The sequence below is a fragment of the Perognathus longimembris genome, chromosome 6 (assembly GCF_023159225.1).
Source record: "Perognathus longimembris pacificus isolate PPM17 chromosome 6, ASM2315922v1, whole genome shotgun sequence".
NCBI lineage: Eukaryota > Metazoa > Chordata > Mammalia > Rodentia > Heteromyidae > Perognathus > Perognathus longimembris.
This window is the reverse complement of record NC_063166.1, coordinates 70,491,710-70,506,409: the sequence shown is the minus strand read 5'-3', so window position 1 is coordinate 70,506,409 and position 14,700 is coordinate 70,491,710. Positions and strand designations below refer to the sequence as shown.

At 43.2% G+C, this 14,700-nt stretch overlaps 1 protein-coding gene across 3 annotated transcripts in view; it reads left to right on the top strand.

Annotated features, from left to right (window-relative positions):
• The first annotated feature begins 1,092 nt into the window (after positions 1-1,092).
• Samhd1 (SAM and HD domain containing deoxynucleoside triphosphate triphosphohydrolase 1) overlaps positions 1,093-14,700 on the top strand; it is a 42,422-nt gene continuing 28,814 nt past the window's right edge. For all 3 annotated transcript variants that reach the window (XM_048349140.1, XM_048349139.1, XM_048349141.1), the window contains exons 1-3: positions 1,093-1,418; positions 10,180-10,246; positions 12,942-13,014. In XM_048349140.1, coding sequence (XP_048205097.1) covers positions 1,211-1,418; positions 10,180-10,246; positions 12,942-13,014 — 348 coding nt within the window. In that variant the 5' untranslated portion in view covers positions 1,093-1,210. The remainder of the gene's footprint in view (positions 1,419-10,179; positions 10,247-12,941; positions 13,015-14,700) is intronic.

The following is a 14,700-nucleotide window of genomic DNA, read 5'->3' as shown; positions in this document are numbered from 1 at the left end:
AAATTTTAAGAAATCAGATTAGCCACTTCCTTTCTTCTGGGAGGGTAGCTGGGATGGAGAAGGAGTAGAGGACTCTTCTTTACAGGGATCTCTAAAGTCTCTAAGACCTCTAAGGTCTGAGAGTCAGCTTGCCTTTTAAGTCCCGCCCCTGCGACCCTGCTTATTCACAAAAATATGTTAAGTTTCTATTTCCCCGATGCTGTTTCCCCAAGTTTTATTTCCCCGATGCTGTTTCCCTACGTTTCTATTTCCCCGATGCTGTTTCCCCGGTGTAACCTGTTTTCCCGGTGTGACAGATTTCTGCCCCAGTTGGAACAACAGTCTCATTATACTCTTATTCTGATCGAGACTCCTCCCTCCATTCCCGTAGCCCACGTATAACCTTCTAGGAACTGATTCTTCCCCATCAAATCCCCAGGGTCCACGTAATGTGACCCGTGTAACTGCCCCCTAAAATTTGGTTAAGGTTCTGCCCACATCTGTCCACGGCTGCCACCTCCATTCCCTGTTGGAGCAGCCCGGCAGGTCTGTCCCCCAATAAAGCCCTGAGCCCTTCTTACGGGGTCTGGCTCCATTCGCAAAGAAGTCTGAAGTCTATTCCTGTGTGGAAACCGAAAGACAGGCGTCCCCAGGGCTCCCTCGCTGCACGACAAGGCTGTGAAACTCGTGAGATGCAAAACGTCCCCGTCCCGCCAGGCGTGAAATCATCCCAGGGTCTTCCAGTTCTGCCAGCCCCCAGCCCATTTTCCCCCACTGGGAAGGGTGCTGGCAGCCTCCTGGCCTTTCAGGTCACCTCTAAGTTTAGGGTGTTTGAAACCTGGCAAAAGGGAGGAGTAGGATAGTCACTGGAGAAGGGTACCCTCCATGCCCCTGGATACGCCCTAACCCAGAGTGTGGACAGACCTCCAAAAACCCCCACTCTATTTCGACCTCCCCCTGGCCCATCACCACTTCTAGTTCCACTTCAAGCCCGCCCCGCCGGGGCGGAGTCGAGGACGCCTGCTCAGCTATTGCGCCTGCGTAATGAGCCCCAAGGGAGGTGCGGGGTGGTGTCACAGGGCTGGTGCGCACTGCGCCTGCGCCAGAGGCCCGGCTGCCCCTGATGTAGGGTGGACTTGCCGCCGTCCGGGCCGGGCTGTCAGTGCGCCTGCGCGCGCGGGCCAGGCACCGCGGTCCTTGAGTGTGCTGCGCTGGGGCGCCGGGTGGAGCCATGCGGAGATCCGGCTGCGAGCAGCCCCCAAAGCGGCCCCGCTGCGATGGCAGCCCCCAAACCCCTCCGAATACGCCTCCCGCTGCGGCCAACTGCTCGCCGGGCCCCAAACTCCACTCCGACCACCGGACCTGGGACCCGGAGCAGGTGTGCTCCTTCTTGGAGCGCAGCGGCTTCAGGGAGCCGGGACTGCTGAGAAACATCCGAGGTAGCGGCGCTGAGGGGCGCGGCCGGCCACCGCCGCGGGCCGGGGCCTGGGCCTCGGGGGCCCCGCGCCCGCGAGGGGCCGAGCGGAGGGGCGGACCTGAGGCAGGGGCGCCGTGGAAGGGTGACCGGAGGCCGTGTCCACCCCTCCGGAGCAGAGGTCCCCAGGCGGGAAGGGTGCCCCAGCCTGCAGCGGGAAACGTCCAGGACCGAACCCTCCCTGAGGTGGAGGAGAAGCGCGGGGCTCTAGGGCAGGAGACCCAAGGCAGGAGCCGTCGGGGAGGCGGGGGTAGAGGGGGTGGGGGCTGTGAGCGCCGGACGGGCAGCCGTCGAAGGGTCTCCGCGAGCTGGGTTTCTTCAGGAGCTTGGCCCCTCAACCCCGACCGGCGACATTGGGTCCTCTCCCTTCAGCTAGAAGACTCTTCTCCAGACCTTGGTCTAAGGCGTGCTGTCATTCAGGCTCACTCGGTCCCCACCCCCTGCCCCCCCACCCCCGAGCCCCCTGGCTGCTAACCGCAAGGCCATCCACACTTGCCACATGAGAGCTTTGAAAGTTCCTGTACCCTCCCTCCCCTTCTCTTCCCCCTTCACCCCGACGTGGGGTTTTCCTGAAGAGGAAGGAACTCGCGCGCACGAGCCAGTGGGGTGTGGGTGTGGGTGTTGATTCTGGGGCTTGAACCTAATTAGGGCCAGAGTGCTACATCTCCTAGCTTTTTCCGCTCAAGGTTGGTACTCTTAACCACTGAAGCTATATACTTCCAATCCTAGCTTTTTTGCTAGTTAACTGGAGATGAGAGTGAAAAGTGTCACGGACTTTCCTGCCTTGGAATAGCCTTGAACCGTGATCCTTAGATCTCCACCGCCTCAGTAGCCAGGATTACAGGGCTGAGCCACTGAGCAGGGCATCTGGCGTTTTATTAGCCTCTGAATTCTCACTGACTACTATAGCATCCCAGAGGGCCTCAGTGTTTGTGGACTATATTTGGAAAAAAAACAAAACAAAACCCAAAACACTTTGTATTTGGCTCTTTGTGACCAATTTCGCTTCTTAAATATGAACACTGGGTGGTTTTTTTTTTTCAGTTGATACTGAACCCCCAGCAAGGCACACATTCCCCTTGACCACACCCGGGAGCTGTGCACACTGAGTTTTAAGCTCAAGCATCAATCTTCCACTTGACATCTACTCAAAATAATTGTTTTTCTGAGTATGAAGTTTAACTCTTGCCTATCCTTCAGTGTGTTTAATAGTAATTGGGTTCTTTGCTGATTTTGATTTGCAAATTCAGTTAACTTTGGTGGAGTGATTCAGGACCTAAATGTAGTTTGAGTAGTAGTATTACTTCTTCTTTCCCTTTCTCCTTTTCCTTTTACTTCTCTTTTTCCCTTCTCCTTCTATTTCTCTTTTCCCCTTCCCTGTTTTCCCTCCCCCCCTTTTTAGAGTAACAGGTGAGATGAAGTAGTTTTACTTATTTTATTTTATTTGTTGTGCTAGTTCTGGAGCTTGAACACTGTTTCTTTCACTGAAGGCTGGTGCTTTACCACTTGAGCCACTTCTGGCTTTTTGGTGGTTAATTGGAAATAAGAGTCTCAAGGACTTTCCCAACAGGCTGGCTTTGAGCCATGATTCTCAGACCTCAGTCTCCTAAGTAACCAGGATCACAGGATGAGCCACCAGCACCCAGCAGTTTTGTTTTCTATCCTCCAAATGTGATTGTCTGTGGTTGGCTCTTTGAGTGATATTTTTTGTAGATTTATTCGTTTGCCCTCCAAAATGATCTGTGTCTTCTAGAACCTGTAGTCTAATGCTAACAGAAGAGTGTGCATGCTTGTATTATGTTCAAAACCAAGTGCTCTACCTTGATCAGGATTCCCTATTTCTTTTTTGTTTGTTTGTTTGTTTTGCCAGTCCTGGGGCTTGAGCTCAGGGCCTGAGCACTGTCCCTGGCTTCTTTTTTCTCAAGGCTAGCACTCCACCACTTGGGCCACAGCACCACTTTGGGCCTTTTCTATATATGTGTTGTTCAGGAATAGAACCCAGGGCTTCATGTATACAAGGCAAGCACTCAACCAGTAGGCCATATACCCAGCACCAGGATTCCCTATTTCTTTACAGGCCTCTCAGCTCTTGGTAGTCCTCAACCCCAAGCAAGCACTAAAAAAAGTGTGATATGCCCCCAGGTTAGCTTCTTATGGGACACCCCACCCCCACTGCCACAATATGACCCCCTACCCTTTTAGACCCCACTTGTCATTTCCTCTTGCTTCTCTAGCTTCCCTTCAAAGGTTTTGCTTATCTCTGCTTGCCTCTTCTTTACCCAGTAAAAGAAAACATTTTTCTGTTGAAATTGAACACTAGCAAACTTGAGTTAAGAGCTTTCTTTTTATTTTCAGTGTTAATTTTTAATTAATTTTTAATTTAATTTTTAATTAAAATCTTTCTAAGTCAAAATATTTTCTCTTTGACAAAACCAAGCACAAGGCATTCAATCCCTTTCTTCATGATGGAACAGAATACATTATATGCTCTAATCCACACTTTTTTTTTCCTTTTTTCATTCCTGGAGCTTGAACTCTGGGCTCTGGCACTGTCCCTGTGCTCCTTTTTGCTCATGGCCAGCATTCTTCCAGTTGTGCCACAAGAACACTTCTGGATTTTTTTTGTGTGATTAAGTAGAGACAAGAGTCTCACAGACTTTCCTGCCTAGGCTGACTTCAATCTGGAATCCTTAGATCTCAGTGATCTCAGCCTCCTGAGTAGCAGGATTATAATGTGAGCCACTGGCTAGTATACTTTACAGAAGATGTTTCTAAGGTCCTAAAAGGTTAAGTAGCTTTCTAAAGGTCATACCACTAGAGGGGGGAAAAAGCAAAAGTGGATTTTTAAAATTATTTAAAAAAAAATTTTGGTATGTGTGCCAGTCCTGGGGCTTGAACTCAGGGCCTACGTGCTATCCCTGAGCTTCTTTTACTCAATGCTACTCTGGCTTTATTTGCTTATTTGTTTATTTAGGTATCTTAGTGGAGATTAGAGTCTCACAGACTTTGCTGCCCAGGATGGCTTTGAACTGGAGTCCTCAAATATCAGTCCTCTAAGTAGCTAGGATTTATAGGCATGAGTCACTAGTGCCTGGCCTGGATTTTTTTTTAAGTCTTTGGACTTCAGAACTCTTACTGGTTCTTTAACAAGTGTTATTTAAAAAAAACACTGGAGGATAAACAGCAAACCCCAAGATATCAAAAAGACATTTATACTTCCATGTTTATCGCGGCACAATTCACAATAGCCAAAATATGGAAACAACCCAGATGCCCCTCCACAGACGAATGGATCCAAAAAATATGGTACCTATACACAATGGAATACTACATAGCTATTAGGAATGGTGAAATATTGTTATTCGCAGGGAAATGGTCAGAAATCAAACAAATAATGTTGAGCGAGACAAGCCTAGAACACAGAAAACAAAGGGGCATGATCTCCCTGATATATAACTGTTAAGAAAGGGAGACGGAGAGACAGTAGAGACCAAGTCTGTGAAACCAAAAACTGCTTGTCAAAAAGTATTTCCCACAGGATTGGGGCAGCGACCCAACAGTATGTAACTAAAACCAAACAACTACTCAACATATAAAGGTCAAAAATTGACCTCTCAGGGGAATACAATAGCTCAAAATCTATGTATGTACGTTCATATAAGACTACTGTCGACATATTGTCTAATATCGACATTGCATTTAAAGCCCTAGGCAAATTTTCTTGGGCACGGCCACGTGGCTACTGTATATGTTCTTGATACATTGTATATTGTGTATATGTCTACCTGACCTAGAGAAGGGAAAGAAAAACAGGGCGTAAGATATCACAAGAAATGTACACACTCCCCTACTACGTAACTGTACCCTTTTTGCACAACACCCTATCCAAAAAATTTGTGTTCAATTAATAAATAAATTAAATTTTTTTTAAAAAGTGAACTGACCAGCCAGGAACGCAGCACAGACTTGGGAGCTGAAACTGTGACCCTAAAAAACTGGCTCACCAGCCAGGGACACAGTACAGACTCGGGAGCTAACACTGTGATCCTTAACAGTCTTCGAGCTGAGGTTTATAAAAGTAAAAGTGTAGCGCAGATGTAGGGGGTTGACGCAGGGGGTAGAGCAAGCATCAAACAAGTTAAGCAAGCCATTTACAGAAGCAGAATTTTGGGGTCAGGTTGACCTAATAATCAAGATGGAGTCAGCTCTACTCCCCCCAACATTTCCTACCATGTTTCCCCAGTCAAGATGGAGTTAGCTGTATTCCCTACAACAACTGTAACAACTTAGTACTCATTGATCAACCTTTCCCCATCCCTTTCCCTGGGCTCTGCTAACCACCACTCCATTCTCCACTTTGGAGACCCAGTTTATTAGAGTCCCCATAGGAATGAGATCACTCTGCAGTACTTGTCTTTCTGTGTTTGGCTCATTCCACCATGCAGAATACTTGTGTTATTGAGAATGGGGAAACTCAAAGACTAACTGCTATGCTACGATATCTTTCAAGTTTTCTTTTGCATTTCTATTGGAAAAAATAAGTTGTATGTAGTAAAGGGTTTCATCCTAACTGTCCAAGTTCTCTTAAAGTGATTGCAAAATTAAAATGGTTCAATGTTTTTCAATTAAAAAAATTGTTTATATAACAATTCCAACAATAAACATCTAGATTTCTCCCACCTCCTGAAAAAAAAACAACAAAAAAAAAAACACTGGAGGAGGGCTGAGAATGTGGCTTAGTGGTAGAGTGCTTGCCTAGCATGCATGAAGCCCTGGTTTGATTCCTCAGTACCACCTAAACAGAAAAAGCTGCAAGTGGTGCTGTGGCTCAAGTGGTAGAGTACTAGCCTTCAGAAAAAGAAGCTCAGGGACAGTGCCCAGGCCCTGAATTCAAGTTCCAGGACCAGCAAAAAAACAAAACAAAACAAAACAAACCACACTGGAGGAGGCACTGGTGGCTCAGGCCACTGTAATCCTAGCTACTCAGGAGACTGAGATCTAAGGATCATGGTTGGAACTTAGCCTGGGCAGAAAAGTCCCCATGAGATTTAACCACTCAAAAACCAGATGTGGCTCTGTGGCTCAAGTGGTAGAGCACTAGCCTTGAACAAAAGTGCTCAGGAACAGCGCCCAGGCCCTGAGTTCAAACCTTACAACCAACCAACAACAAAATAAACAATACCAAAAACAAACAAACAAACAAAAAATACTGGAAGGCTGAGTTTGATGGTTTATGTTTCTAATCTCAGCACTGGAGAGACTGAGACAGGCAGCTGGAAAATCCAGACCAACTTGGGCAACATAGGGAGACGCTGTCTCACAAACTAACAAAAAAAAAATTGGAGAAAATAACCAAAGTTAGAAAATCAACTAAGAGCAAGGAAATAACTTCCCTAGTAGAAATATGAATAAAACATAGGAGCAAACCATTGATAACCAAGCAGAAAACTGTAGTAGTGTTTAAAACATTGTTATTTTTAATTTAGAAAAATATTTAAAGGGGACTGGGAATGTGGCTTAGTTATAGAGTGCTTGCCTTGTATACATGAAGCCCTTGGTTCGATTCCTCACTACCACATAAACAGAAAAGGCCAGAAGTGGTGCTGCGGCTCAAGTGGTAGAGTGCTAGCCTTGAGCATAAAGAGGCCCAGGGTCAGTACCCAGGTCCTGAGTTCAAGCCCCAGGACTGGTTAAACACACACACACACACACACACACACACACACACACACACACACACACGAAAAAGATAGAAAGGCTGATAGTAATTGAAGTGGGTAATCCAATAAACTTGGACCAGCCATGTATACTTTAGCAATATTTTTAGATTTAGAGGAATTTGTAGATATGATTGGATCAATGTCTAAAGAAGTAAATGCAAATTGATTCTTAGCTGGGCACTGGTAGCTCATACCTGCAATTTTAGTTTCTCAGGTGTCTGAGATCTGAGAATCAAGGTTTGAAGCCAGCCCAGGCAAGATAGTCCATGAGACTCTTACCTTCAATTGACTTCCAACAAAACCAGAAATGGAGTTCTAGCTCACATAGTAGAGTACTAGCCTTGAGCAAAAATGCTCAAGGACAGAGCATTAAATCTGAGTTCAAACACCAGGATTGGCGTGTACACAAAAATAATAGAGAAGGGAGATAGTTTGGACTTTTTTACACTGGATAATTGTTTTTCATGAGAAAAATACAAAATATATAATTTTATTTATTTATTTAATTTTGTTGTTTGTATTGCTTAAACTAAGGGCCTGGGCACTATCCCTGAGCTCTTTTGCTCAAGGCTGGCACTCTAAAATTTTGAACCACAGCTTGACTTCTGGTTTTGAGTGGTTAATTGAAAATAAGAATCTCATAGGTACTTTTCTAGCCAGGCTGGCTTTGAGCTGTGATCCTCAGATCTTGGCCTTCTGAATAACTAGGATTACAGGCATGAGCCACCAGTACCCAGCAAATAAATAATTTTTATTACAGTTGTGTGTGTGTGGAGGGGGTGGTGGTGTTTGTGTATACTGAGAATTAAACCCAGGGCTTCACAAGCCCTCCACCACTTGAGCCACTCCTATAAATTATAAAACCACTTCCTCATTTTTTTCTTATTATCTTCAGAACAGAGGTTTTTGTTTTTTTTATGTGTATCCCAGAGTTCTAGAATCTGAAGTTAGAGCTGGGAGGTAGTACAGTGGCAAAGTGCTTGCCTCACAAGTGCAGCATCCTGGGGTCAATCCCCCCCAAAAAACACAAAAACAAATTATGTAGAATCTGAAGTTAGAAAGAACTGGAATTAACTATGTGGAAAAATAAATATGTACATTTATATGCACATTTAAATGTATATGTATACCGAGGCAAGCACTCTACCACTAGGCCATATTCCCAGCCCCTAAATGTGTATGTATACATGTGTATACATAACATATGTAAATATGTGTATACAGCTTTCAAAACACAAAGTATTGTTACTTCTCAAGGAAATGTTAGAAATAAAGCAACATGCTTGTGATCTCAAGAAGCTGGGGTCTGAGCATCAGGTTTCAAAGCCAGCCTTTGCAGGAAAGTCCATGAGACTCTCATCTCCAATTAACCAAAAAAAAGAAAAGCTGGAAATGGAGTTGTGGTTTAAGTGATTGGGTGTTAGCCTTGAGCAAAAAAGCTCTGAGACAGTCTCAAGCCTCAAATTCAAGCCCCAGAATAACTTTGGGTACTCTCGACACTTTGGGTACTCTCTTCGTGTGTGTGTATGTGTATGTGTGTGTGTGTGTGTGTGTGTGTACGAATACTGGGGCTTGAACTCAAGCTCTCAAACTCTCTCTCATTGGACTTCTTCACTTACAGCTTGAGCCACATTAACTTTTTGCTGTGCCACCAGCTTTGGGTACTCTAGACAATTTAACCCAATGATTCTAAGAACCATAAACTTAAGTTTCCTTCCCCAGCCCCACCCAAATTCTCAGTATTTAAAAACAGGAAGCATAACAACATAACCTCACAAGTAATTAGGGTTTACTTTTTCCTACTTTTCTTGCAAATACTTTACATAAATAATTTATTTACCTGATTTATCAAAAAATCCTTTGTGGTTTTGTTACTAAAATTTTACAAGTAGCAAAACAAAAGTCTGGTTCAGGCTAGAAATGAGCTCTTCAATAAAATTCTCACTCTAACTTGTACAGGCTCTGGGTTCAATCCCCATCACAAAAAAAGAACAAACAAAAACAAAACAGAAGCCAGCTTTGAGCCTAATTACAGGCATGGTGCTACATACCTGTAAATCTCAGCATTCAACAGATTTGGGAGAATCACAGTGTCTTCTGATGGTTAAGTTCTGTATTAGGAAACAGAACAGTACCACTTCTCAGCCTTTTGGCTAAGATCACATATAAAATGAAATAACAAGGGCACTGGAATATGGCCTAGTGGTAGAGTGCTTGCCTCACATACATGAAGCTCTGGGTTCGATTCCTTAGCACAGCATATATAGAAAAAGACAGATGTGGTATTGTGGTATTGTGGCTCATGTGGTAGAGTGCTAGCCTTGAGAAAAAAAAAGTCAGGGGGACAGTGCTAAGGTCCTGAGTTCAAACCACAAGACTGGCAAAAAAAAAAAAAAAAAAAAACAACTAAATTTTAAGATGAAATAACATTTGCCTAATCTATGCTTAGCCATATGTGTATAGTTTAAATGATCCCTATGTGATGTATAATAGCTAATACAGTGTAAATGTTATGTGCATACTTGTTGTACTATATTTTTGGGGAGTAATAACAAGGAAGTCTGTCCATGTTCAATACAGATGCATTATTTTCCCCCAGTGTTTTCTGTCGGACATTCAGAAGTGGAATCCATGGGTACAGAGAGCTGACTGCAAGTCATTGCCTGGAGTGGATTCTCCATAAGTCAGGATCTGAGTCAATTCCAGTGGATTCAAATTGAAAAGTATCAAAAACATATGTTGTGGGCTGAGAATGTGGCTTAATGGTAGAGTGCTTGCCTAGCATACATGAAGCCCTGGGTTTGATTCCTCAGTACCACATAAACAGAAAAGGCCAGAAGTGGCGCTGTGGCTCAAGTGGTAGAGTACTAGCCTTGAGCAAAAGAATCTCAGGGACAGTGCCCAGGCCCTGAGTTCAAGCCCCAGGACTGGCATAAAAAAAAAAAAAAAGGAAAACCCAAACCCATATGTTGTAAACATATTTGTTTTTTCCTCTTCATTTCACAGAAAATAAAATCACGGGTTCAATCTTGCCCTTTCTTGATGAGTCTCTTTTTGAAAATCTTGGAGTAAGGTAAGAATGATAAGTATTCATATTATAACCAAACATACCTTATTCACCTTTGAGAGATAAACCTCAGGGTCTTTGTAATTAACTATCCTCATTTTCAGTCTGTGATGTGTTCTAAAACAGAAACCCCTGCTTGCTGTTTGTGTTTTTTGTTTTATTTTTGTTGGTTGTAGGGCTTGAACTCAGGTCCTGGGCGCTGTCCTTGAACTCCTTTCGCTCAAGACTAGTGCTCTACCACTTTAAGCCATAACTGGTTTCCAGTTTTCTGGGGGTTAATTGGAGATGACAGTCTCAGAACTTTCCTGTCCTGTAGGATTGGCTTTGAACTGTGATTTTCAGATCTCAGCCTACTGAGTAGCTAGGATTATAGGCATGAGCCACAAGCAGCTGGCTTGCTATTCATTTTTGCTGTGTCAATTCTATTTGATATTACAAAGGAATTGTATTTTAAAATATTTTTCTGACAAGCTTTCAGATTTGTAGTGGCCAACTCTTTTGCTTTCAACTTCGAAATAACTGAATCACACATATCAAAATACATAGGAATGGGCTGTGAATATGGCTTAGTGGTAGACTGCTTGCCTTGCTGCATAAAGCCCTAGGTTCAATTCCTTAGCACCACATAAACTGAAAAACTGGAAGTGGCACTGTGGTTTAAGTGGTAGAGTGCTAGTACTGAACAAAAAGAAGCTCAGGGTCACTGCTCAGGCTCTGAGTCCCAAGCCCCAGGACTGGCAAAAACAAAACAAAACAAACAAACAAAAAAACATGGGAACTAATAGGAAGAAAAAAAATATTGGCAGTATAATCAAGGCTACAACCCTGTCTTGAACATATTTCTATGTCTTCCTAAAGCTGTTTTTATTTGTTTGTTTTGTTTTTTGTTTTTGCCAGTACTGGGGCTTGAACTTAGGTCCTGGGCAATGTCCCTGAGCTGCTTTTGCTCATTGCTGGCACTCTACCTCTTGAGCCACAGTGCCACTACTGGCTTTTTTGTGTTTATGTGGTACTGAGAAATCAAACCCATGGCTTCATGCATGCTAGGCAAACACTCTACTGCTAAGCCACATTTCCAGCCCTTAAAAGCTATTTTATGACTGAAATGTATCCATGTCTGTAAAATGCTAAAGCACACAATTGGCCCTTAAATTTACACACACACACACACACACACACACACTCAGAAACTCTATATAGGCATCTCTGTGTGACTAAAGGATCTAGAGTCTAGAGTCTTCTTTAAAGTGGAGGGGAGGCTTTAAAGATCTCATTTGAGTATCTGGTATTTGCTATTCCTTAAAATGGAGTTTTTGTTTCCATTAAGAATTGCCAACAGTGAGGAAATAGGATCTGTATTAGGGGATTTCACTTGGTTAATTGTTTTCTGTGATAACAGTAACCAAAGAATCAAAACAAAGGATTATTGAATTACTTCACCATACTATTGATTTGGATTTGGTAATGAAATCCAATGATAAAGAAAGATTACCTGGGGCTGGGGATTTGGCCTAGTGGCAAGAGAGCTCGCCTCGTATACAGGAGGCCCTGGGTTCGATTCCCCAGCACCACATATACAGAAAACGGCCAGAAGTGGCGCTGTGGCTCAAGTGGCAGAGTGCTAGCCTTGAGCAAAAAGAAGCCAGGGACAGTGCTCAGGCCCTGAGTCCAAGCCCCAGGACTGGCCAAAAAAAAAAAAAAAAAAAAAAAAAAAAGAAAGATTACCTTCCTGTGTAACTGACTTTCAGCAAGTGTCCTTTGGATCAGAATCATCAAAGACCTCCTCTTGGTACTGTTTTTTTTTGGTGTGTTTTTTTTCCTCTCCAGTACTGGGGCTTGAACTCAGGTCCTTGGTAGTCTTTATTAGTTTTTTTCTACTCAAGAGTGGTGCTTACGTACTTGAGCCACACCTTCATTTGGAAGAGGGAAAAAGATACGGGAGCATGCCTCAGCCCTGAGTTCAAGTCCCTGTACTAACACAAAATTTTTGGAAATACTTCCACAAAAGGTTATTTAACTACATAGCAGGCATCAGTCAATGCTAATGGAATTTAACTGAGTTCAATATGACCCCATTAGTTAAAGAGAAAAATAGTCAAGTCTTTGAGTAACTCTTTATGGTAACCAAGATGGATTTGTTGTATTTCTGCTACACAACCCAAGGTAGCATTTGTACTCCTCATGTGGGAGCATAGTGGTCTTTCTTTCTTCTTCTTCCATTCTGTCCCTGAGCTTCTTTTTTTTGTTTTTTTTTTTTTTGTTTTTTTTTTTTTTGCCAGTCCTGGGCCTTGGACTCAGGGCCTGAGCACCGTCCCTGGCTTCTTTTTGCTCAAGGCTAGCACTCTGCCACTTGAGTCACAGCACCACTTCTGGCCATTTTCTGTATATGTGGTGCTGGGGAATCGAACCCAGGGCTTCATGTATATGAGGCAAGCGCTCTTGCCACTAGGCTATATCCCCAGCCCTAGATTTGATATTTTATCCTGTGACTTCTAGGTATGTTCTGCCTGAGAGGAGGCTCAGGGCAGAGCCCAGGGCTGGCCTCTCTTGATTCTTCAGTAGTTCCTCCTAGGAGGGGTATGTGTGAGTTCCTTCTAGTTTCTGTTTGTTTAGATAATCAAAAGCTGGTTGTGCACTGTTTGTTCCTAGGATTACTCCTGAGCAAATAATAATAAGGTTGTTTATCTTGTTGTAATTTTAGTTCCTTGGAGGAGAGGAAGAAACTGCTTCATTATGTCCAACAATTGAGCCAAACTCACATGGAGACAGTGAAGGTAAGAGGAATCTAACTTTATTTGTTGTTGTTGTTGTTGTGTGTTTGTGTGTGTGTGTTTACTACAAAGTGGTATAACTCAATTATTTAAAGTTCATAAAAGAACAGAAGGATGATATGGTTCTGGGCTACAGATCTTTACTTTTACTTTTCTAAACTTTCATTTTCTAAGATGGACACAGTGTATTTAAATCAGAAGAAAAGACTAAAATGTTTCAAGCATGCAGAAAAGCATAGGTTACTTCACAGCTCTTCAGATCTTAACATTTTGCCTAATTGGCTTCAGAACTATTTTTGTTTCTGCTTGGTTTTGATGCCAATACTGGGATTGAACTCTGGGCCTCAGTCTCTCATTGAGCTTTTTCCCTCTCACCTGCACCACATCTCAGTTCTGGTTCTTTGCTGGTTAATTTAAAGTAGGAGTCTTTCAGATTTGCCTACAAGGACTGGCTTCAAACCAGAATCCTCAGATCTCAGCCTCTGAGTATCTAGGATTACAGACATGAGCTACTACACATATTGTTTTTAGAACATAATGTTAGAAACCATTAAAGGCCTCTTTTGTGCCCATCCTATATGTATTGTGGTTTCTCTTTTTCTCCCCAGAGATAAGAATCACTCAGAAAATGATGTTTATCACTTTCATGAATTAAAAAAATTATATTGAACACATATGTGTGTATAAACATTGTTTATAGAGATAAGTATGTCTGTATCCATAGATATACACATATACACACACATACATACATGTATACCCTTTATGTAATATAAATGATATAAATAAAGAGAAAACTTTCATTTATCTTTTTTTTTTCAATTGTAGGGTACAGGGCTTGGGCATGTCTCTAAGCTCTTTTGCTCAAGGCTAGTGTTCTACTACTTTGAGCTACAGTGCTACTTCCAGTTTTTTGGGAGTTAGTTGGAAATAAGAGTCTCATGGACTTTCCTGCCTTGGCTGGTTTCTAATCACAATCCTCAGATCTCAGCCTCCTGAGTAGCTAGGATTGCAGGCATATACCACCAGCACGTGGCTCATTTATGATATTTTTGTTGGACTGGAACACGAGGCATTGCACGTGCTAAGCAAGCTCTGCAGCAATGAGCCACATTATCGTAATTTGGTAGTCATCTCCATTGAGACAAATACTCCTAGAAACCTTTAGACATAGAATAACTTTTAAAGTTGTTCTAAGTATTCTTGAGCTTTCTTCTGACATAAGTCCTGAAGTTTAATCTCATAGTAACCATTTATTCCTCTCTTATCAATCCTCTTCAGATGTCAAAGCCCCAGGACTCTCTCAACTTCCTTTTTTTTCTTTGCCAGTCCTGGGCCTTGGACTCAGGGCCTGAGCACTGTCCCTGGCTTCTTTTTGCTCAAGGCTAACACTCTGCCACTTGAGCCACAGCACCACTTCTGGCCATTTTCTATATATATGGTGCTTGGGAATCGAACCCAGGGCTTCATGTATACGAGGCGAGCACTCTTGCCACTAGGCCATATCCCCAGCCCTGTCTCTCAACTTCTTGAGTCGCTAAAATTGCAAAGCATAAGCCAGCACCAAGCAACCATTTGAATTTTTTACCAGCTTGTTTGTGTGTGTGTGTGTGTGTGTGTGTGTGTGTGTGTGTGTGTGTGTGTGTGTATTAATGCAGCCCTCAAGCCAGGATTATAGTAATAAGGAGG